At 34.5% G+C, this 22,737-nt stretch overlaps 2 protein-coding genes across 5 annotated transcripts; one reads left to right on the top strand and one right to left on the bottom strand.

The window, feature by feature from the left end:
• The first annotated feature begins 1,489 nt into the window (after window positions 1-1,489).
• Window positions 1,490-10,893, top strand: LOC100255837 (chloride channel ClC5). Of its 3 annotated transcripts, none has more exons than XM_010658203.3 (7): window positions 1,490-2,357; window positions 2,452-2,652; window positions 2,865-3,042; window positions 6,865-7,127; window positions 8,307-8,576; window positions 8,685-9,813; window positions 10,398-10,893. In XM_010658203.3, the coding sequence occupies exons 1-7, from the start codon at window positions 2,215-2,217 to the stop codon at window positions 10,530-10,532; spliced, it is 2,319 nt and encodes a 772-aa protein (XP_010656505.1). In that variant the 5' UTR covers window positions 1,490-2,214; the 3' UTR covers window positions 10,533-10,893. The 3 variants fall into 3 exon arrangements, with proteins under 3 accessions (XP_010656505.1, XP_059596471.1, NP_001267998.1); XM_059740488.1 differs by having other exon boundaries at window positions 1,530-1,622; window positions 1,693-2,357; window positions 8,685-10,893; NM_001281069.1 differs by having other exon boundaries at window positions 2,215-2,357; window positions 6,865-7,130; window positions 8,316-8,576; window positions 10,398-10,860.
• Window positions 10,894-11,623: 730 nt separating this feature from the next.
• Window positions 11,624-17,942, bottom strand: LOC100250654 (calmodulin-binding receptor-like cytoplasmic kinase 3). 2 transcript variants are annotated; one of them, XM_010658209.3, is made up of 7 exons: window positions 16,532-17,942; window positions 16,209-16,451; window positions 15,572-15,831; window positions 14,301-14,466; window positions 14,126-14,215; window positions 12,731-13,029; window positions 11,624-12,092 (listed from the first exon to the last, which is right to left on the bottom strand). In XM_010658209.3, exons 1-7 carry the CDS (start codon window positions 16,818-16,820, stop codon window positions 11,883-11,885), a joined length of 1,557 nt encoding a protein of 518 aa, XP_010656511.1. In that variant the 5' UTR covers window positions 16,821-17,942; the 3' UTR covers window positions 11,624-11,882. The 2 variants fall into 2 exon arrangements, with proteins under 2 accessions (XP_010656511.1, XP_010656510.1); XM_010658208.3 differs by having other exon boundaries at window positions 15,572-15,834; window positions 16,532-17,940.
• Window positions 17,943-22,737: the final 4,795 nt, after the last annotated feature.

Here is a 22,737-nt window from a genome sequence, read left to right as displayed (position 1 = left end):
TTTTTGAAATGAATCACGTGATTTTTAAAAAATATTTATTAAAAAGATAATTTCAATTGAATTTTAAAGCAATAAAATCTTATTCATAAATAAGATTTTAATTGTTGAATATTTATTTAATTTCTAGATATATTTAAACATTTAATCTTAATCCACGTCAAATGGAACTAACTACACGTGTAGGTGGCGAACCTTTTGTTGTGTGGGCCACGTGGGAACTGAAAGGTTCCAAGGTTGGATAATGAATTATATTCCGACCACAGAAAAAAAAGCAAATTAATTATCAAATATTTTTAATTTTAAAAAATCACAAAATATTATCTAAAATATTCTTTTTTTTTTATAAAGAAATAATAAATTTCAAATTAAAAGCAACGTTTTTCTCTTATTAAGGGCTTGACTATTATGAGCCAAAATGTGTACAATAAATATTATTTAAATTAGAAAAGAGAAATTATTGGGCAGGGGAGTAACCAAGTCATAGTGTTGAATTATGGGCTGAGAATGAGATTATAATGAAATTGCTATCAAATTCTTATGAATATAAAGACAAATGACTAGGAGGGTGACGTTTCAATTTCTACTTTCCTTCTTATGTGCAACTCCTCTATTCCTCGCTTTTCTCTTCTCCGTCGCTATCTCCGTCTTTGTGGTTCGCGTCCCGTCATCACCCAATATTTCATTTATCACAAATATAAACTCACACTAGATTTTGAATTCCCTTTATTAATAATTTTTTTTAAATATATGAATTTTTTAATTTTATGAAAATTATATATACTACTTATTAAAACGTTTTTAGCAATGATGAGACGAGTATTTTTAACTACGGTCCTAACTCTTAACGATCTTATTTAAATTCAGGATGAATTAAGGTTTGTATATATATATATATATATATAATATTTTTTAAAATATTTTAATTGATTTTTTTTTTATATTTTCTAGCAAAGGTTGTGAATCACTGATTGGGAGTTTCTTTTTGGCAAATACATCAAGTTTGATTGGGGCAGTGAGCTGGATAGGATAGTCTTCTAATAGTACGACCCACCCCTTTCTAACCAATGAATCAGGTATACAAGAGCGAATTGGAGTGTTAAACGGTAATTCAGTTAAACCATCTATCCGTTAAGATTATATTTAATTCTCGAACAATAATATTAAGGAAAGTATAAGTACGAAAATGAAATGATTTTTTTTTTTTCATGTTCGACTTTATTATGAAAAATTATAAAGAGAATTGATTTTTTTTTAATAATCAAATATGGCCTAAACAAAGAAATTTTCAAACATTAAAAAAAAAAAAACCCAAACCTAACTTTGTCGTCTAAGAAATAACTATTTTTGTTTTTAAATTTAAAGCCACCTTGAACTCTCAGGGAATATTAAAAAGCAGTCGGCATCTATTCCATCCATCGTATCTAGTAAACAAACGAATCACAACATGTTTTATAAAAGTAATTGAAATTACTTTAAAAAAACACACACACATTCAGTCCTTTAACTGTTATACTTATGCCAACCAACCCCAGCAATGGAACAATGGGTAGTACAGTGTGACGCAGTGCAATACGGGCACAGAGCCACTTTTTTGAAGGGTAGGTTGTAAATGGTAGCGTCGAGTCCGTCCCATGGCCGAAGATGGGTAGTTGCAGCTCTCAACTTGGGGCCAATTTCACATCGATTTTTGAGCGCCTCCCCTCCCTTTCGTGTCTGGCCGGATATAATTGCGACTGGACCCCTTGGCCTAACCCCACGTGCTGTCCTAAATCCATGATGATTTTCCCTACTTCTGTATCAGAAATCCATGTCACAAGCTTAATTCTTCATGATTTTCAATCAAAAATTACAATCTCATGAAAGTGGCGGTTACTCCACTGGGGAAAAAGTCTTGTTGCATCCCGGGAAGCTTCCTATGTGCCATCAGCCACCCATCTTCGATAATATCTATGCAGGGATTATTTTTTAAATTTAAATTTAAATTTATTTTTTATGTTACGTTATCTTTATTGATACTGTTAATAAATGATTAACAAAATGGAAATGTTTTTGAAAGGACGGAAGTAAAATTGGATTTTGGGAGGAGCAGAGGTGGAGTGATTGGGTTTGGGTCCTTGTGACTCTCTTGACTACTTTTGTCTTGAAGAATTTCGAATCTGTCTCTCCACCTTTTCATTTCCGCAGCCTCATGCTCTGAGATTAGCGCAAGACGCCATGTCTGCTCAACCCAATGCAGACGAGGAGTCCCAGGCCCAACCACTCCTCGACCCTTCCCTCCATCGATCACTCTCCAACGTTACTTCCCAGGTCGCTATTGTTGGCTCCAACGTCTGCCCAATCGAGAGTCTTGACTATGAGTATGTGTTTCATTTCCTTCCTTTTTGGTGTTTTTCCTGTTTCATTTGTGTGATTCGCGTAATTGGGTTTGGTGGGTTTTTTTGTTTTTTTCAGGATTTACGAGAATGATTTCTTCAAACAGGATTGGAGGAGTCGCGGCAAGGTTCAGATCTTTCAGTACATATTCGTGAAGTGGTTGCTGTGTTTTTTGATTGGTTTAATCGTTAGTCTTATTGGGTTCTGCAACAATCTCGCTGTCGAGAACCTCGCCGGCGTCAAATTCGTCATCACGTCGAATATGATGCTTGTAAAGAGGTACTAATATGCTTTTTCTTCTGTTCTTTTCTTTTGGTGGAAAATGTTTTCTGGGAAAAATTGCACGTCAGCTTACTGAATAGTTGTTCTGAAACTTCCCCTGAAAATACCCACTTTTTTGTTTCGTTTTAATGGAACTCTTTTCAAGGAAATTTTCATTTTGAATTTGAATTCAAGAGTAGGTGCTAATGGAATTGAGAAATCTATTGCAGGTATGGAATGGCTTTTCTTGTCTTCTTCTCTTCCAATTTTGTTCTCACTCTGTTTGCCTCGATCATCACGGCTTTTATAGCTCCGGCAGCAGCCGGTTCGGGCATTCCGGAAGTGAAGGCTTACTTGAATGGTGTGGATGCACCAGGAATATTTACTCTGAAAACTCTACTTGTTAAGGTAAGAGTGTTAGCCCTGTGGAGGTTTGCGTAATTGGCTTAATGTGCTCGATTCTGATGCTTTCTTTTGATTGTTTCCCTTTATGAATAGCCATAAATTGGTATAATTGGTCTTTGGCGAAGATTAATTCTTGAAATACTCTGATGTTTACATAAATGTTGAGGGTGATTGCGAGTCTCTGGGTAATCATCCTGACCCATATGGAGGGGATTGCGCTTTAACGGAAGGTGTTGGGCTTGCAATGGTTTAAAACTTTTATGGGTATCCGATCCATAAATTGCCTTTCGGATTTTATTATATATGTTTTTGGGAAAATAGAGTGTGTAATGGCATCTCTCTCCCTAGCTGACTTTCACAAAAAACATAAAGACTAAACTACCCCTTAGTAAATAACTACTAATGACTCTTTAACACATCCCCTCAAACTGAAGCATATATATCACTAAGACCCAGCTTGGAATACATAACAAAAAAAATATTCCTTCCTAAAGCTTTAGTAAACACATCACCCAACTGATCTTTAGACTTAACGTAAGGAGTTACCACTTTCTTGCTCATCACAATTTCTTTGATAAAATGATTGTCCACTTTAATATGTTTGGTTCTCTCATGAAAGATAGGGTTGTTGGCAATTTCAATAGTAGTTCGATCATCACAATACATGGTCAGGCTTTTCAAGAGATAATCCAACCTTCTATAGAAGGTTCTTAATCAACTTTAACTCACACACTGTATGTGTCATACCATATTCTGCTTCAACACTAGATCTCACTACTACATTTTGCTTTGACTCCTCTAAGTAACTAGATTACCGCCAACAAAGGTACAATACTTACTAATAGATCTCTTACCCTTCCAGTCCGCATCCGATTGGCTTGAGTTAGATCTTCTTCTGTAGAGTACTCCCATACCCATATTACATTTGAAATATCTTAGGATTCTACACACTGCTTCCCAATGAATCCACTTGGGTGCTTCCATAAACTCTCATTATACCAACAAGAAATTTAATGTCAGGTTTGGTGACTATCAAATAAATGAACTTGATCACTAGTCTCCAATATCTTCTTTTATCCAAAAATACAAGGCTAACATCTCCATTAAGATTCACATTTTGCTCTCTAGGAGCATAAACTAGCTTTACTCCTAACATGCTAGTTCATTGAGCATATCCAATACATACTTCCTTTAAGACAAAACAATCTCACCTCTACTATGTGAAACTTCAATGCCTAGGAAGTAATGCAATGGCCCAAGATCCCTTGTGTGGAAGGTCTTTTCCAAGTAACCTTTCACTTCTTCAATACCTATAGCATCACTACTAGAGACAATAATATCATCCGCATAGAGTACTATTATGCCATTGTCCCTCTTGAGAACAAATACTGAGTGGTTAGAATTGCATCTATAAAACCAAATAATAGAAGAATAGGATTCAAATGACCATACTTAAGGAGATTGCTTTAATCTATAAATAGCTTTATTTAGTTTGCAAACTCTAGCTCTTGACCCCTACCAAGTAACAAACATAAGTGGTTGCTCCATAGAAACTTTGTCACTCAAATCACCATACAAGAATTCATTCTTCACATCTCACTGATGTAGAGTCTACCCAAAATTAACGGTTAAAATAATCGGAATATGTTCTGAATTAAGACGAGCAACAAGAGAGAAAGTCTCAAAATAGTCCACACCATAAGTTTGTGTATACCTCTTAGCAATTAACCCAGCCTTCAATCATTTAGTAGTTTCATTTGGACGATACTTAATAGAAAAAACCTAAAGGCAACGTACAACATCTTTTCCTCGAGGAAAATCAACAAGCTCCCATGTACCTCTGTTTAGGAGAGCATGCATCTCTTCTTCCTTGGCTTTCTTCCATGCAGTATGATTTAGAGCTTCCTGATAAGACTTAGTGATGGAAATAAAAGTCAAGGCACGAACAAAACAATAAAAAATAGTGGAAATGTTGTCTAAGGATACATAATGAGTAAGAAAATAGTGAGTACAATAGTGTTTACCTTTCCTAAGTGTAATAGGATCATCCACTAATGAGTCTGGAAGAGGTAGGAATTGGGTTTGATCTACTTCATTGTCTCTAGTCAATCATTTATGCTGATATACTTGTAATGGTTTGTTAGTTTTAGATAGAGAAGTATTAGTACCAATAAGAAGAGGAACAAACTCAAACTCCCTCCTATCACCTACGGGTTGAACAAGAGTAGGAACACCCGCCATCAGAAGAGGAGACAACTTGATTAGCCCATGTACGATGACCAAAGTTATCCTAATATTTATCAGAGGTATGATTAGTCTTACCATAATGCGATGATTGTCTGCCACCTCTGCCTCTGCCTATGCCTCCTCTTAAACCTCAGCCTCAACCTTGAATAGGTGGACCACCTCTACCTTGTCCTATGGATGCAAGTGCAGAAGGTTCCTTAATACAATTCCTATATGGAAAGAACTCTAGACCAATGTGCTGAAGATGAACATGAACATTACTGAGATATGGTAACTTCTCACTAGCAAGTATACTATGTTTTAACTAAGCATATTCAATATTAAGGCTAGAAAGAAATTTAGCAACTTAGAACTCTTCCTTTTTGCCTTCTTTAGACCTCAATATTAGCAAACCATGGTTGATACACATTCAATTTCTTCCACATCCCTTTGAGATATGCATAGTGCTCACTCAAAGGTTTCCCATTCTATTTTACCCAAATATATCTTCATACAGTTGATAAATTCTTGAAATATTTTTTTTTCTTAAGAGTATGTCTCTCTAACTACATCCTATATTTACTTTGCAGTTTCTAGAAACAGGAAATTAGCAGCAACATTGGGTTCCATACTGTTCCACAAACATGTCATTATCATGAAGTCATCTTGTTGCCACTCATCAAAACTTTTAGATTCTTAGGGAGAAGGATCTTCTACGAGATGTTTAGTTTTCCCTTTGTCCCAATCCTCATGGCTTTAGCCCATAATAAATAATTAGGTCCCTTTAGCTTTACTGAAGTAAACTGAATACCAACACTATCTCTAGGTTCGGGATCTTTGTTAGACATCAAACTTGTTAATTATTAAAGGAATAGGGACTATTGCACTTAAAAATTGAAACAAAGGGATGTTAGGAAACTTTCAGCACCTGTACATACTTGCACTATACATGCATCACGCAACACAACCAATCACATAGGCACTATTATTGGACGTCACTGAAGCATCACAGTAGCAGCATTGTAATAGCACTGTAGCATGTCACCGTAATGCATTATAGCAATGCAAAAAAGAAAATGGGGGAAGATGTTAAGGCTAGGGTCTTTTTTTTCAACCAAGATTCCAAATCTAACTTGCTCTAATACCATGTTGAGTGAGAGAGATGAAATAGTGTCTTATTCTTCAAGAAAAGATTACAAAGCATGTACGTATAGGGACATTTACAAAAAACAAGACTAATCTACTGCTTACTAAATAACTACTAATAAATCTTTAACAGTTTGAATAGGGCACTTGATAAGAAATTTAAGAATGTAGCTAAGAGGTTGCATGAGAAACTAAAATAGAGATTTTAGGAGAAGAATTAAAACAGAGAAATATTCATAGAAAGGTGAGTGAATAATTAAAAGAATTAAGATTGTGGAAATTGCCTTAAGCTATAGAGACCATTGGACCAATTTTCCCATAGATACATTAATTGAGTTCATCAGCTCTCTTTCATATTTCTGTATTCTCTCAGTTCTTTACGTATCATTTATCTAACAGAAACAAGATTATTAAATATTAGACATTTTGGATTGATCTTGATCCAATTTACAGATTGTTGGTAGCATTACAGCCGTGTCATCATCTCTTCTTATTGGGAAGGCTGGGCCCATGGTCCATACTGGTGCATGTGTGGCAGCATTGCTGGGTCAGGGTGGGTCTAGGAAATATGGTTTAACTTGGAGATGGCTACGCTACTTCAAGAATGATAGAGACCGACGAGATTTTGTAACATGTGGATCAGCTGCTGGAATTGCTGCTTCTTTCCGTGCTCCTGTTGGTGGTGTGTTGTTTAGTCTTGAAGAAATGGCATCTTGGTAGTGTTAACCTATCTATCCACCCTCCTATGTTTTCCATGTGATGGTCACTTAGTATTTATTGATTTCTTGATTTCTTTACCTTTTGTCTGACGATTAGATCTGCTTGGGAGTCTAGATTACTCCACTCATATGATGTAGCTGTTCTATGGCTACGTTCAGATGTGCACCTATTCTTTTGTGTTATTCTAGTGAAAAATGTTAGGAAGTCCATGTTATTCACAATGATGTTATCTTCTAGAAAATTGCATTGTTTGGAAACATTTTATTGGAACTAAAATCTGAAAGATGGATAATAGAAGTAGATTTTAGCGAATTTTTGTAATCGCTTATAAACTGAGATTCTCTGAATGTGTTGAGATGGACATGGTGTGGAGAACATGGCTTTAGATGTGTCTTTGGCTTTCACTATAATGTTGATGTTTTCCAGTTTGCATTTATCTTTGTAATGAAGTAGAAAATAATCTTCAATAGTCCAGGGACTTGAATGTGCTGTCCACACTAGTAGAAATACCACAAATGTATGTCCTTCAGTCATGCATGATTGTTACTAAAATGACATTTTTAGGTCCACTAATGAAATGGTATGGTCCTAGGATCCTTCTATGCATTTTGAAAATAAGTTAAAGTTGGATTCATTTTAAGAGCTAAAACTAGAGTCAGATACTTAGGGCTGTGTTGATAAGCATTTGAATTTCAGTATACCAGTTGTTTTAATGAGAAGGCCCTGCATATCATAAATTGAACTTAAAATGAGTCTTTCAAAAATTAAAAATATGCTACCAGATGACATTAATATAATCCATTGATTCCCACTAGTGTTTTGTATATGTTAAATTTTATATTGCATTCTCAATGTGTTGTCCTTTTAATTTACACAAAGCTAATTGTTGAATTTGTCTGATGTTCTTTCACTTGGACGAGATGTAAGTGCTAAATATTGCCCATCCTAGGGGGCTTCATTCACTCTTTTCTGTCAGCAAGCTTGTTGAGATTCTTGTGACCAGTATTATGCATGCCTCATAGTCATAACATCTTTACATCTGTGTATCCATGCAATGCTCTGGAATCAATCTTGATGTCTGTGCCTTGATGAGACTTATATGTATGAAAACAACAGTATAACTATTAAATAAGTGGGAAATACATGGACATTAACATCAAGATTTTGTTCTGCAGGTGGAGAAGTGCCCTTCTATGGAGATGTTTCTTCACAACAGCAGTAGTTGCAATTATGCTTCGGGCTCTGATTGATGTTTGCTTAAGTGGAAAATGTGGCCTATTTGGTACAGGGGGTTTGATAATGTTTGACGTCACCTCACAAAATACTACATATCACATAAAGGATGTGCCTCCTGTGCTTGTTCTAGGAGTTATAGGGGGTCTGTTGGGAAGTTTATATAATTTTCTTCTTGAGAAGGTCCTCCGAATTTACAGTTATATTTATGGGTAAGCTCTCCATTTGCTGCTTTATCCTTTCCTTTCAAAATAAGTGCTTCGAATTATTGTAGAATATGGTCTATTGAACTTATTCTCATTGTTGCCTTTCTTTTTCAGGAAAAAGCCTATTTACAAAATAATTCTTGCTTGCTCAATCTCTGTTTTCACATCTTGTCTTCTATTTGGATTACCATGGCTTGCATCCTGCCAACCTTGCCCAATTGATGCATCAGAAGCTTGTCCTACAATAGGCCGGTCTGGTAACTACAAGAAGTTCCAGTGTCCTCCTGGTCACTACAATGATCTAGCCAGTCTTATTTTCAACACAAATGATGATGCCATAAAAAATCTTTTCAGCAAAGACACTGATTCGGAGTTCCAATACTCATCAATTCTTATATTTTTTGCCACCTGCTTTTTTCTCAGTATCTTTAGCTATGGTATTGTGGCTCCTGCGGGTCTATTTGTACCTGTTATTGTGACAGGTGCATCTTATGGACGTTTCGTTGGAATGTTAGTTGGTTCACACTCGAATCTTAACCACGGCCTCTTTGCTGTGCTGGGCGCTGCATCTCTTCTTGGTGGATCTATGAGGATGACAGTTTCCTTGTGTGTCATTATCCTAGAACTGACCAATAATCTCTTATTACTTCCCCTGATAATGGTGGTTCTTCTTGTTTCCAAAACTGTAGCTGACGCTTTTAATGGAAATGTTTATGACATTATTATGAAATTGAAGGGATTTCCTTACTTAGAAGCACATGCCGAGCCATACATGAGGCAGCTGACAGTTGAGGATGTAGTCACGGGTCCACTTCAGCTCTTTAATGTCATTGAGAAGGTTGAAAATATAGTACATGTTCTCAGAACTACAGGACATCATGGATTCCCTGTGATTGATGAACGTTCACATTCTGAATCACCAGTTTTGTTTGGTTTAGTCCTCCGTGCCCATCTTATTGTATTGCTTAGGAAGAAAGCTTTCTTAACCACTGCTGTTCGAGCAGACAGTGATGCCTTTAGGCACTTCTCAGCTATGGATTTCACAAAGAGGGGATCAGGCAATGGTGACAAGATAGAGGATATAGAACTGACCGAAGAAGAGATGGAGATGTTCATAGATTTGCATCCATTTTGCAATTCTTCGCCATATACTGTTGTGGAGACAATGTCATTAGCAAAGGCTCTCATACTTTTCCGAGAAGTTGGCTTAAGACATCTGCTGGTGATCCCCAAGATCTCTAATGTAAGAAATTTTAACCTTTCTGTTGGCCTTAGTTTTTCTTCTTATGCCCAGAGATTAGATAATGGAAGGCACCTGTACTGCATGGCACTGCATTGCACTTATACACTACATAATACATATACAATGTCACTATTAATTTGTGCACATACACAATTTGGTGAATTTTCACTTCTGGAGTCTCATATAAGCGCCTTGTTCGGCTTCCTATTGCAGTGTCCATGCACACTAACAAAGCATTTGGTAATTTAAAAATTTATCCGCACTTAACCAAAATCCATGACTAATTTCCAATATGCCTTTTTCTAACAGGACTTACTTTCCCCCCATTGTTTTATGACTTCCGTGAAATTTCCAAGTTCTTGCTGAAATTTTCATCATCAACCATGTCTTTATGCCAAGGAACTCCCCAGACCCAAATCTGTCATACTAACTTGGCATTCAGTAGGCTTTATATTGAATAGAACCTGTTTTTCCCAATAAGATGTCCTCTGTTTAGCCATTTGGAAAAAGGGAAAATGTTAAAATTTCCTCCCATTGGATTCATTTACTAACTGCATGTATATGCACATGCTTCTTAATTGCAGAGGTCTCCAGTAGTGGGTATATTGACGAGACACGATTTTATGCCAGAACATATTCTGGGTGTGCATCCTCTGCTGGTAAGGAGCAGGTGGAAAAGAATAAGATTTCAGCTTCCTCGTTTTCTAAAACTCTTTTGAGGCATCCTGGAGGAGCATCAGAGCTTGCTGTCACAAACTATTTGTAGATAGTGTTGATTGAGCTGCACAAGATTGCACAATCATTGCTGGGATCATCACCTTCATTATTTCTTTTTCATTTCATTAATGGAAATACTGAGCAGGAATTGACTAGGACAAGGCATGTTAGATCATCAGGCTGTTTTTTGTTTAATCAGACGATCATCGGGCTGTTTTAAGCAACATAATTGGGTGAAGTGTTTGTATAAGGATGATCTATTACTCATATCAAGCCCTGGTGAAACGTTTGGAACTTATCTTATACTAGATTTACTAGATTTATTATTAATGCCATCTTGTTTACCAAGAAAATTATTGTTAAGAGCATGAGCATTTAAGATAATTGACAGTTGATCAAATGATGGCTTTTATGTGGAGGGCAGAGTTAACCAGCTACTACCATGAAAAGATGGCATACTGTTGAAAACTAGGCAAAAGAGGCAACTGGAATTTTGTATGCATGAATAATGTATGGCTTATTAGAACTCTGTTCAACCGAGCAGCATTATGATCATCACTGGTTAACTTGTATGTGCATTTTGTGATGCAGAATCTGGTCATGTCATTTGAGTTCATGGTGTTGTGATGGCATGTAGTTCTTCATTAATATGGGAAGGGAAGGCCCTTTGGCATCATCCATCATTTGTATTTTTCTGCTGAATAAATGTGAAACCAAGCATTCAGCTATAGGATACTGGAATTCAACACCCAATCTCCGTTTTAAAAGAAACAATGTTCTACTTTTTCTTGACATGGAAGTAACCTATGCAATCTTCATCATCTGTTGTTTAATAGTAGCCACACTTCATCTTTTTCATCTTCCTATCACTCAAATCAAGCTGATAAGGAGCCTTGTCCAGTTCCTTTGCAGCCATGGATGAGTGCTGCCGCTCAATTCACATTATCTAAGAAGACTTTAACAGACAGGTTAAGAGTAATTGTCAGTCTCGACCTAGAACACAATTTCCTCCAGTAACACGTTGCTGTTGAAAGTTGTCGCATTTACTCTTAACAGACAGGTTAAGAGTAACCGTATGTTTTTTCATCAAGCATTCAAGAAGTAAATGTATTCCTCATTTCCCATTGCTGCATGTAATGCTTCAGTCTTGCAATAACACTTCAATGAATAACATGCATACAGAAATCCCTTTTTAAGAATGAAAAATGAGGTGGCAGGGAAAAGGCCAAAGTGGGAGTAGGTTTTGTTTTGAGACCAGCTTTCGTTTTACATACCTAAACAGGAAAAAGAATAAGAGAAGAAAGGTAAACGAATATGAGAAAGGCCAGGTCACTCTAAAATGCACTTTGCTACTAGCCCCTCCTTACACTCCTAACATAGTCCATCCTTATACCCCACAACTGCTCTCCCACCGATTTCATGTCCGGCCGATCAGATCTTATGGGTGCTGCACACTGGATTGCCAAACCAAACATTTTATTAAGTATCTCTGTGTCTACCACCTCCTCCATTAAAGGATCCCCCAATTCCACTACATTTCCTTCATTGTACTTTTTGAAGGCCTGCACAATAACAAAACATAATCTGAGAGTACTGAAATAGACTAGCAGTCGCCCTTGTTGGCAGGGAACACATCATTGAATAAAAACAAGTTACTAAAAGCTGACTTCTCTAACCCGGCAACAAGATAGCATATTTTTGGTGGATTACCCATAGAGCACCATGGATCAAGGATAGGTTGAATGGGCTCAATTTGGAATGGCAATGATAGTTCTCACCCAGTTTGAGAGCAAAACTCACAACCCAACACATATGAACTGATATACTTGCAAATAGGGATGGTTTTAGTTTTCATAGGAATAAAACAGTTTCAAGTTAGAAACATCTAATATCAGATGATAAAAATTGTAAAGCTTTGAATATTTTATATCAACATCTCAGATTACCAAGCTTGGGTCATTCCAGTCCAGTCCAATGGATTAGGTTGGGGTATGTGTGGACTCTGATTTGGAGCATTGGTTGAAAATGAGGGGTTAACCTTGCTAGGCCAATCAGTTCTGTAACTTGGGTTGAATCTAGCCCAATAATGTTATGGTAGGGGCATCGTTGTCTTGTTATGTAACAATGGTAGAGGTTGAATGTAAGCAAACATGACGACCACAAAATCAATAACTTGTGAAGATAAGGAATTTAAACTTACCCATCTAAGTGTCACTTTCTCGTCGGTAGATTTCCTTAATTCCACAGGCCGGCGCCCAGTCAGAATTTCTATTAGCAAAATCCCAAATGAGTACACATCGCTCTTGGGGGTGAGTTGATAGGTCCTCATGTACTCAGGATCAAGGTAACCAACTGTCCCTTTCACTTTGGTTGAAATATGTGTTTGCTCAGCGTCTACTGGACCAAGCCTTGCAAATCCAAAATCAGCCACTTTAGCTCTAAAGCCCTCCGTCAGAAGAATGTTGGATGACTTCACATCTCGATGGATAATTTGCTTCTCTGTAAGGTAACAAAATAATAGGCATCAAGTGGCTCAAAAATCAAATTTATAACCAATGTAAGTCTTAGTTTCATTTTCACAGACATGCAGCACAATGCACAACAAATTTGACTTCCTTCTGGGGGAAGTTTAGTGCTGAGCTTATCTTTTTTACTTAGACAATTTTAGAAGACAATTAAGTGTATGAAAAGACATCTAAATGATGCTTATGAGCTTTTAAAAACTATAAAACAGTGACAAGAAAAATAATTAGATAAGGGGAAGAAAGGAATTCTAGCAAGTATGAAACATAGATTACATGGCAATAGCAGTTAACATAAAGACAATTGACAGTGGGACAAGAAAGTCACAATTGCAGCAAGCTTACATCATGTAACAGCTTTGAATCAGAATTTGACAAATTAATTGCTCTTTAAGATGAGATGCCTTGATGTTTCTAGTCTCAATTGGTCACAAAATGGCACTACTGAAGATAAAATGGTAGGAAGGTGCTAAATAAGGGGAGGGGAAAATAAAAAGAAAAAAGAAAAAAGACAAAAAAACAAGGAGAAAGACAGAGAGAGGAGGGAGGGGGTGGGGTGGGGAAGAAAGAAGGAAAAAGGGAAAGAAACAAATAAAAAGGACGGAATTGATGAAAAAGACCTACAGATGTTTTGGGTTGGCAAAGTGGGGTGTGCTTTGATGGAAATGTAATTTTCAACAGGCTGGAATAGGCCAATATGACTTCTTGTGTAAGGCGTGGAATAAGGCTCTGTTTATCATCCAAATAGTCATGGTTAAGAAACTGAATTATTTTCATCACTGAATTTTTTCCTTCTGAGCTAATATGAGTAAGGTACAAGCCAAGGACATCCGCATCTTGAAGGCATCAAATAAAATCTGTTTGTGAACTCTTGTTCTCTTTGCTTGTTTATGGAGAAGAATGAGGAAAAATAAAAAGGAAATTTGGAATTCTAAGGCAAACATTCCAACCCCAAATAAATCCTAGTCCTCTTCCTGTATTTTCAAGCTATGAATTAGAGTTTCGATGATGTACAAATGAAGTTTTCTATAACAATTTAAGGAACAGATTAACTAAACAAACAGTTCTCTCACCTGCATATAGATGGAGGTAAGTCAGGGCATGAGCAACATCAATGGAGATTTCAAGTCGTTGATTGAAATCCAGGATTTTCCCCCGCTGACCTGCCAGAAGTAGTAGCCAACTATGAACACTGACATTGCTGTATGAATTAGGATATTAATCAATCTTATAGATAAATAGTCTTACCATCCAGATGTTCTCTAAGAGTACCATTTGGCACAAATTCAGTAATAATAAGGCGCTCATTTCCTTTATCAACGTAGCCAAGCAGCTTCACAAGATTTCGGTGATCAATTTTGGCCAAGAGTTCAACTTCACTTCTGAATTCAGTCTTTAGATTCTCAAAGAGTTCCTATACAGTATTCTTTTATGTTAACATCGGAACATTATTCGACTTAGAGGGAGACATTGTACAAGGAAAACATTTGCATACAACCAAACTACTTGGAATGTAAATTTGATTTTTTTTTACAAGCCACACATACATTCATAGTCAATGGTGAAAAGAAAATGGACATGAAAAGAAAATTCATAAATTACGAATAAGACATGGGAGTTGGAATTTTGTGAAATATGTCAGAATATCAATCTATTATTATTTTAGTAGCCTTATTTTATATCAATGTTTAAGCCATTTCTGAAACCTACCATGGAGCAAATTTTAGTGGTGGCTACATTAAAATTTGTTGTCTTAATAATCACATTTTGGCAATCTTGTTTACCGCCACAGAAACCCCTTTTTTTTTTCTAACTCAAAACTTTCAACAAATGTTCTGGTCAGAAAACACCTCCTTTGAAGGCTAGCAATAACAATGTGCAAGAAAAATGATGGAGCATTAGTTGAATTCTCAATGGCGTTGTATAACTTCGGGTTACTGCTAACTAGCAATAATATGTAGACCACTTTTCCTTATCCATGACTAGATTTTAGACATCTGTTTGCACATCTGCACATGTCCAAGGCTGGTTCAGACACTCAGAAAAAGTCTTGTTTATGCTTTTTCTTGTTCAGAGCTACTGTACATCTATTACTAGTTTCATCATTACATAGATATGAAGCATCAATGATCAGGGAAATACAATATGTCCATCCTCCTGTAAAGAAATATTATGGCAAGAACATATTGAGAGTACTTAGTAAAAGCTCTCCATGATCATGTACAAACAGAAGCTCAAATAATAAGGACAAATCAATATGTTACCCAAATAGCTTTGATCCGAAGACACAAGGAAGCATACAGTTCTTTTACGGTTATCATGTGTTGCCTACAGTGACTTTATTTCTACTAACCTAGGGTAATCATAGATGAGCAAATTAAAAACCTTATAACTAGAATGTTGGTTTTAAATTATATGCAAAATGACCTTCGGTGTACATATTTTAATAGGCACTGTCTATCAAGGCAGAGCAATTCCAGTCCTTGGCTGGAGAAAGGGTCTAAGAAACTCTTGCTTACCTTCTTTGCTCGTTTTATGGCAACCACTTGGCCATCTTGTAACTGGGCCTTGTAGACAGTTCCAAAGCCTCCTTCACCTATCTTTAGTGAGGGTGAGAAATTGTTGGTTGCTCTAGCAATCTGATTCATATTGAGATGCACTGATTCAATTTTATTGGGTTTTGGGGAAATAGAGAAACGGGAAGGACTTGGTGGCACTCGTAACGGACTGGCCGGGACCTTTTCAGGAGCAGAGATCACTTCAAAAGAGGAAATTGAATCTGCTGCAAGAACACAACCACTAATTCATTGACTAGCTTCAAGAAATAATGAACCAAAGTGTAATGTGCCAGTTTAGGTAAAATTTCTAGCAATGATCAATGATTGGGAAATTGAAAAGTTAGCAAAAATCATTTCACTGCTACAATAATGAGAAAAGAGTTCAGCAGAACTGATTTCTGCCTTTGGATTTACCTAATCCAACCCTAAAAATGTGCAAATGCACAGGCAAAGCTGACATTAACATTGATAAATTTTCTAGTTACGTTGTTAAGAAAATCCTATATCACAAGTGTTGGCAGGATTTCCAATCACAAGTGTTGGCAGGATTTCCAATCACAAAATTGAAAACTCCAAGCATAAGAAGTTTCCAACTTACTTGAAATTGGTTCCTTGGAAAGAACAGCATGATCAGTTTCTTTTCTTTTTGCACGGAAGCAAGGACAAAGTAAACTGCAGCACAGAACTAAAATTCCAGGTACTGCCATGGCTATCACCTTAGGAGATGAGGCAGATTTGCGATGCTTGGTTTCTCTCTCATGATTGTTCAGATTATCTATTGTGGACTCTTCCTGAATCAGCCTTCTCAAAAATTTTCTTCCTGCGTTTGCAGGCAACTCAACTGCCACAAAGAAAAGATGAATATTTTCTTAGAATGAATCAGAAACCCACCCCAAATCAACAATTTAATATAGCACATACCTAATGGAAGATTCAATCCACAGTAGTTACTTCCAGGATGTCCTTCAAAGACGCAATTATTTGCATAGTAGACTTTCAGGGCCTTACAGAACACATCTTTATCTACTACATCCCCATTTATGTAAAACAATTCATAGCCATGGGAATTCAAATAGGCAACATGATCAGTACCGCAAACTTTTGACTGTATTCCCAAGTCAGAGGCAAGGATTCTTGGCAATTGCACTAACAGCAAAAGACTGAACACAACTGCAGCCATTCTCAAGAAGATAATGTTACTAAATTCCATCTTTGAAAACTAATATACAGTGCAAGCATCTCTAGATCCACTAAGTTGCGGCAGGGCCAGACGAAATCAAGAGAACACCAGAAAAATGAAATTACAACTTCACGAGAGTTCACCAATATAGTCAATTTTCATCAAATTGATGGAGAGCTACCCAGATAGTAAAAGAACAGAAAGTTCAAAGCCCACTGATATTTGAGATCAAGTATTTTTGAAGTGCTCTAAACATGCTGAGTTCAATTTCTTGCCATCACTGCAATATTCAATCAAAGTCTCCAAGGTCCACAGTACCAAATTGACAGAAGAGAAACCCAGATGGGAAAACAGCTGAAAGTCAAAACTTACCAATATTTGAATACCGGCTTCAAAGTGGTTTAAACAGTGAGCTTCAATTTCCCACAATCACCCTAAAACTTGACCAGTCTTCGAAACCAATCCACGAAATTGACGAAATATAGAAACCCAATTGATATAAAAACCAGAACTCCAAGAACTTGAATTGCCAAAATTGGTCTGAATTACACGATACCCAATTCACCAAATCAAGAAACAAGACAAACCCACATGACAAAAGACACAACCAGCGCAAAGCTCGACCGAAGCTTTGAAACCCAGTTCAGCTAAACGATAAATACTTAAACCCAAAAGCTCAAAGTCCCAAGAAAATCTCAAAACTGGATTCAATTACGTGATACCCAGTTCCCCAAATCAAGAAACGAAACAAAACCAGATGGGTAAAAGAGCTAAAACCCTAAAGCCCAACTAAATAAGGGTGCTTTTGAGCCTTACATAAAGCATATACACCTTCGAAATGGTCAAAAACCCAAATCAATCCAGATATCACAGTGTGAGAACCGAACCTGAGCGGCGGCGGCTAAGGTTGGAGAGACCCGGAGACGGTATTGGTTTAGGTTGCTTAGTAGACGAACCAAAAGAAGTAAGGAGAAGAAAAAGAAAAAAGAAAGACCGGCCTAGGTGGAAGATGGTGGGCTGTGATTGATGTAACATCATGGCCGTCTTGCGCAATAAAAAAACACTTCCAAGGTGGGAAAATGTTGACCGTTGGGTTTATCTCATTTCCTCGCTTTTGCCTCCTCCTCCGCCCGAACACCCTTTTGTTGAATCATCGTTATGCGGTGTCCTTTGGAATCATCTCAAAATGTTGCCTTTTTCTCCTTCACGTGGCTTCTTGTTATCCATTTCAAGCTTGTAGAAATTTTCGTACAAGAACGCACGAAAAATCCTCCCTTTTAACGCAAGAATATATTTAACCATATTTTTATTTAAAGTATTTTTACCACAAATATTTTCTTTATAAATATTTTTTTAAAAATATCTAAAAAAATATTATAAATATTTTTAAAATTTTACCAAACAATTTACTTTTAATTTATTTTTATAACATTATATTTTATTTTTAATATTAATATAAATTAAATTTACATATTTGAAAAAAACAACTAAATTTTATTTATTCAATTTTTTTATATATATTTTGTTTTTTGAAAAATGTTTTCAAAAACAATTTATCAAATACCCCACTTTTGAAAAATAAAAAAATAAAAAAAGTTTTTTAACTTAAAAATAAGATGAAGAAAAGATTGTCCAACAAGCCCTATCCAATGTCCAACAAATGTTTGGGTGACGTGGTCGTCCAATCTTTGTATTCATACTTGATTTCTTCACATCTTGTTTGGATTCATCCTCTTGAGTCTTGAGTGACCATACAAAGTAATCTGTGTTGGAAAGTCTTTGTGTGATACTAATTTGACAGACCCTTCAAATGCGTATGACTATCAATTACATTTTTATATCTTTTTAATTGAAGGAAGTCATACGCCTTAATCTAACACTAATACATGACCATACTATAGAAGCAAGCAACCATTCATTGAATCGATCTTTCTTGAAAGAAATATATCTATTAAATCAATTTAAAATAACTTCCAAAATAAAAACCATTTTCAATAAGAAAAAATCAATTAAAAATTCTCGTTCATTCATCAATGCTTACGTTGAAAATAATGAGGTGTTTTTTAATGAAGGGAAATTTCAACAATATTAAAAAAATATAATCATTAATGAAGTCATCGATACATATGTGCCCAAAAGGGGCATCTGACATAACATGACAAAATTGGACCTTAATATCATATTGTTCCCCTAAGATTTTTTATTTTATTTGCTCACCGTTCTATATTTCTAACTTCATCGGTCAATATTATCAAATTTTATTATTTAAATTATTAAAAATTCATGAAAAAATCTACACCGTTGATTGAGCATTCAAATAATAAAATTAAGATATATAAGAATGAGATGAGCTATAGACAATAAAATCAAACTCGATACAAAGTAATGAGATTTAAATTTATATGAAATCATCGGATAAGGTTGAAATCATAAGGTCAAGATGAAAAAAGAAAAATGCAACAAGACACGACACCGTATTGAATGTTTTCTTATATGGACCAAATTGATACTCTATTGGGAACCTTACATGAAATTATGGGTTGAGGAGGGCATGTGCTCATGAATAATGCCAATTTGAAACATCACGACACGATAATTGATTACAATGATTTGGTGTTGTGGACCAGGCCATGCCCAAAATAATCCAAAAATATTGAAATTTGCAGATGGAAAGTTTAGTAGTGGTGGGTTTTTTTTTTATTAGTGTCAGGACATAATATAGCTGTCAAGAAACAAACATGAACCACAACTTGTTCCACCTACTGCAATAATAAAAAAATAAAAAATCCTTTTATATATTTAAATCAATAATTTTCACAAAAATTATCATAATTATTGGATTTCCCCAAGACACATATTTTAAGTTTCACGTTTGAATTGTAAATTTAAATTTATTCTCTTAAGTAGAATTATCATTTTCAAATTGGAAAGGAGTTATAAAATATGGTAATAGAATAGTTTTTTCGGGTGTCCACCTCATTTCGCCTTTAATGAAAAGAGTTTGAAATAAAGATAAAACGGGGTTTGAAACCGATTTAGGTATAACTTAATTCAGGGTTTAAAACTGATTCAAATAAGACTTTACTCCATTATATATAATTTTAAATAAAAAATTATTTTTATTAATTTTTTTTTATTTTCAATTTTTTAAATTTAAATAAAATATTAATTTTTTATAAAAATAAATTATAAATATTTATAAATTATATTTATTTTTAAATAAAATTTTAAAAATGTTAACAACTTTTTAAAAATGGAAATAGTTATAAATAGATGGGATGGGTTCAACCGTGACAAAGCCGCCCGTTATCATCGCTAGTTACTCTTCCATAAATGATTTTAATTGCTTTACCAAAAATTCTATTTTGGTTGCGTGAATCATGCTCCAATTCCCACGTGGCTAAATTTGATTCGCTCATTGACTTATTTTTTAAAATATTTAAAGTATTATTATTTAAAAAAAAAAGTAAAGTACAATTGAATATTCGTTGACATCGTACGGCCATCAACTCACTTGCGGATGGCAGTGGGATGGAGTATACAAAGAGACCATCTCTTTATTATAGAAAGTAAAATTAACCTTTTAAAAAAATTTCAACAAGTGCTAATCTCCAACTTTGACTAATGATTTTTTTCAATTTTTGCCTTCTAAAATTTTAGGTTAAATTAAAAATAAATATAATTTATACATAAACAAATATTATAAATTTCTAATTCATTTTTATGCAAAATATATATTTTTTAATTTTATATAAAATCAGGAATGAAAAAAAAAACCCAAACCCGAATCGATTTAAAAAAAAAACAATTTTAAACCCACCCTAACCCGTTTATTTTTAAATCAAATTCGGGTTACGAAGAGAAGATAGATATTAAAAAAACATGTGGTAGAGGCATTCCATGTGGGCATCCACATTGACACATTGGCAGGTGAAATATTGGAATAGAATGCATTCCCACTTTCTGCTGCAATTTAATGCGATTAGGGTTCATGAATTCCAGACCAGAATTCAATTCTAGTGCATAGGAATCTTGAAGGAGACCGAGTATTTGAAGTCGGTCCACAACTGCTATCATGGGAGGGGTTCACCAGCATAATTTATTTATTTTTATTGGCTCATAAGGTAGGTGGAAAGTGACTCCGATTAATTATACATGCCTTCCTTCAATTTGAGTTGTTTCTCCTTCTTGTTTTTTTGTCCATCTGTTCCTCTCCAATGTCTTAACCAAAAACGCGTCCTCTCAGTTTTTCTATAAATGCCATGATGTCATTTCATTTTTCAAGACTATAAGACGGTTGAAAAGACTAAGGAGAATTTTTTTTTTCTTCAAAATATAAACGAAATGAGTATGGGTTTATTCATACTTCAAATTATATCGTAGGATCCTAAAATATGTCGTCTTATGCATTTTTAGGACAAAGATAATACCCAAGTGGTATTTGTACGAAAAGTTGATTTGATCTCATCTAGAAAAGGAAATTCATTTCAAAATTGAATTTGAAGGACGGTAAATCTCTTTCTTGAATATAATAATTTGATTATTAGATTCATTTTTTCTTTTAATTTTATAATTAAATATGTTGCTTTGGATCCATGAATTAAGGAAATTGATTAGGATTAGGGTTATAACTTGAGTGGGTTTGTCCAGTTATGGTTAACTTAAACCCAATTCGAATTAAGAAACAATCAATTCAAGTTCAATCTAATCTAACATTTGATTTAAGTTACTTAACTCAACCTCATTTTTTTAAGTTTTAATTGAATTCGAGTTAATTGAACTAAACTCAAGTTCGTAGAGTTAAACTTGTATCGATTAGGTTATATTTGAATTTATTGGGTTAATTTGGTTGCATGATTCAAAATTCATTCTTAGTGGTTTTAAAAAACATTATATATATATATATATATTAATATTTAAGTAATAAATAAAAAACTTAAAATAATAATAAAAAAGTAAAATTAACATATATGTCTTTCTAAAAAAATGAAAAAGTATATGATATAATTATGATTTGATTTTTTTCTTTAAAATTAAAAAAGAAAATGAATATTATTATACAAAATAATAAACATTATATATATATATATATATATATATATATATATATTATAAAAAAATATTAAATTGAGTTCGAGTTATTCTTAGATTGTCCAAACCTAGTCTCAGACCTAACCCAAGCCCAAATTGATCTCTTAAGAACACTTAACCCAAATATTGAAAATGTTTGATCAAATTTGTACCAACATTAAATTGGATTTGGACTAATTTGGTCAAATTACACTTATAATTAAGGATAAGAATATTTGTTTGGACTCGAAGGAATGTCTAGAGTAGGATCCTCGTATAAATATCACATTTTAATTGTTGAATTAATAAAAAAAAAATATATTTTTAGAATCAGATCAATCATTGAACTAGAAAAGTTATCACAGTTCAATGGTTAAACCATGGTCAAATCGTGACATCATAAATATATATATATATATATATATATATATATTAAAAATAAATTATAAATTTGTAAGTTTAATTTTATCTTTGATAGCACAAACTTAAATCATGAATAAATATAAAAGCATTAATAAATTAAATTTTCTGAACAAAATTTATATAATATTTAAATGTGAAGAAATATATTAAAATAGAAGAAAATTCTTTTATTCATAATTTAGTTTACTTATATTACTTTATTTTAGCTATATTAAAAAAAATGAAAATAATCATGTTAATTTAGACTTAATTTGCATTTTTTAAATAATTACCATCAATAGCAAGTGGTGATAGCCCAAACATGATTTAAAGGTTCATGGTTTGTACGCACAAATTTCGTAAAATGTCTTGCAAAATTAGAAAAACAATAAGAACAATAATAATATTGTGGGGTACAATCTCAAATATAATATTCTTTTCTAGAAAATAACATTTTTAACGATGATGACGTTTT

The sequence above is a fragment of the Vitis vinifera genome, chromosome 11 (assembly GCF_030704535.1).
Source record: "Vitis vinifera cultivar Pinot Noir 40024 chromosome 11, ASM3070453v1".
Classification (NCBI taxonomy): domain Eukaryota; kingdom Viridiplantae; phylum Streptophyta; class Magnoliopsida; order Vitales; family Vitaceae; genus Vitis; species Vitis vinifera.
The sequence above is the reverse complement of the archived record's forward strand: the minus strand, read 5'-3'. Positions and strand labels throughout refer to the sequence as shown.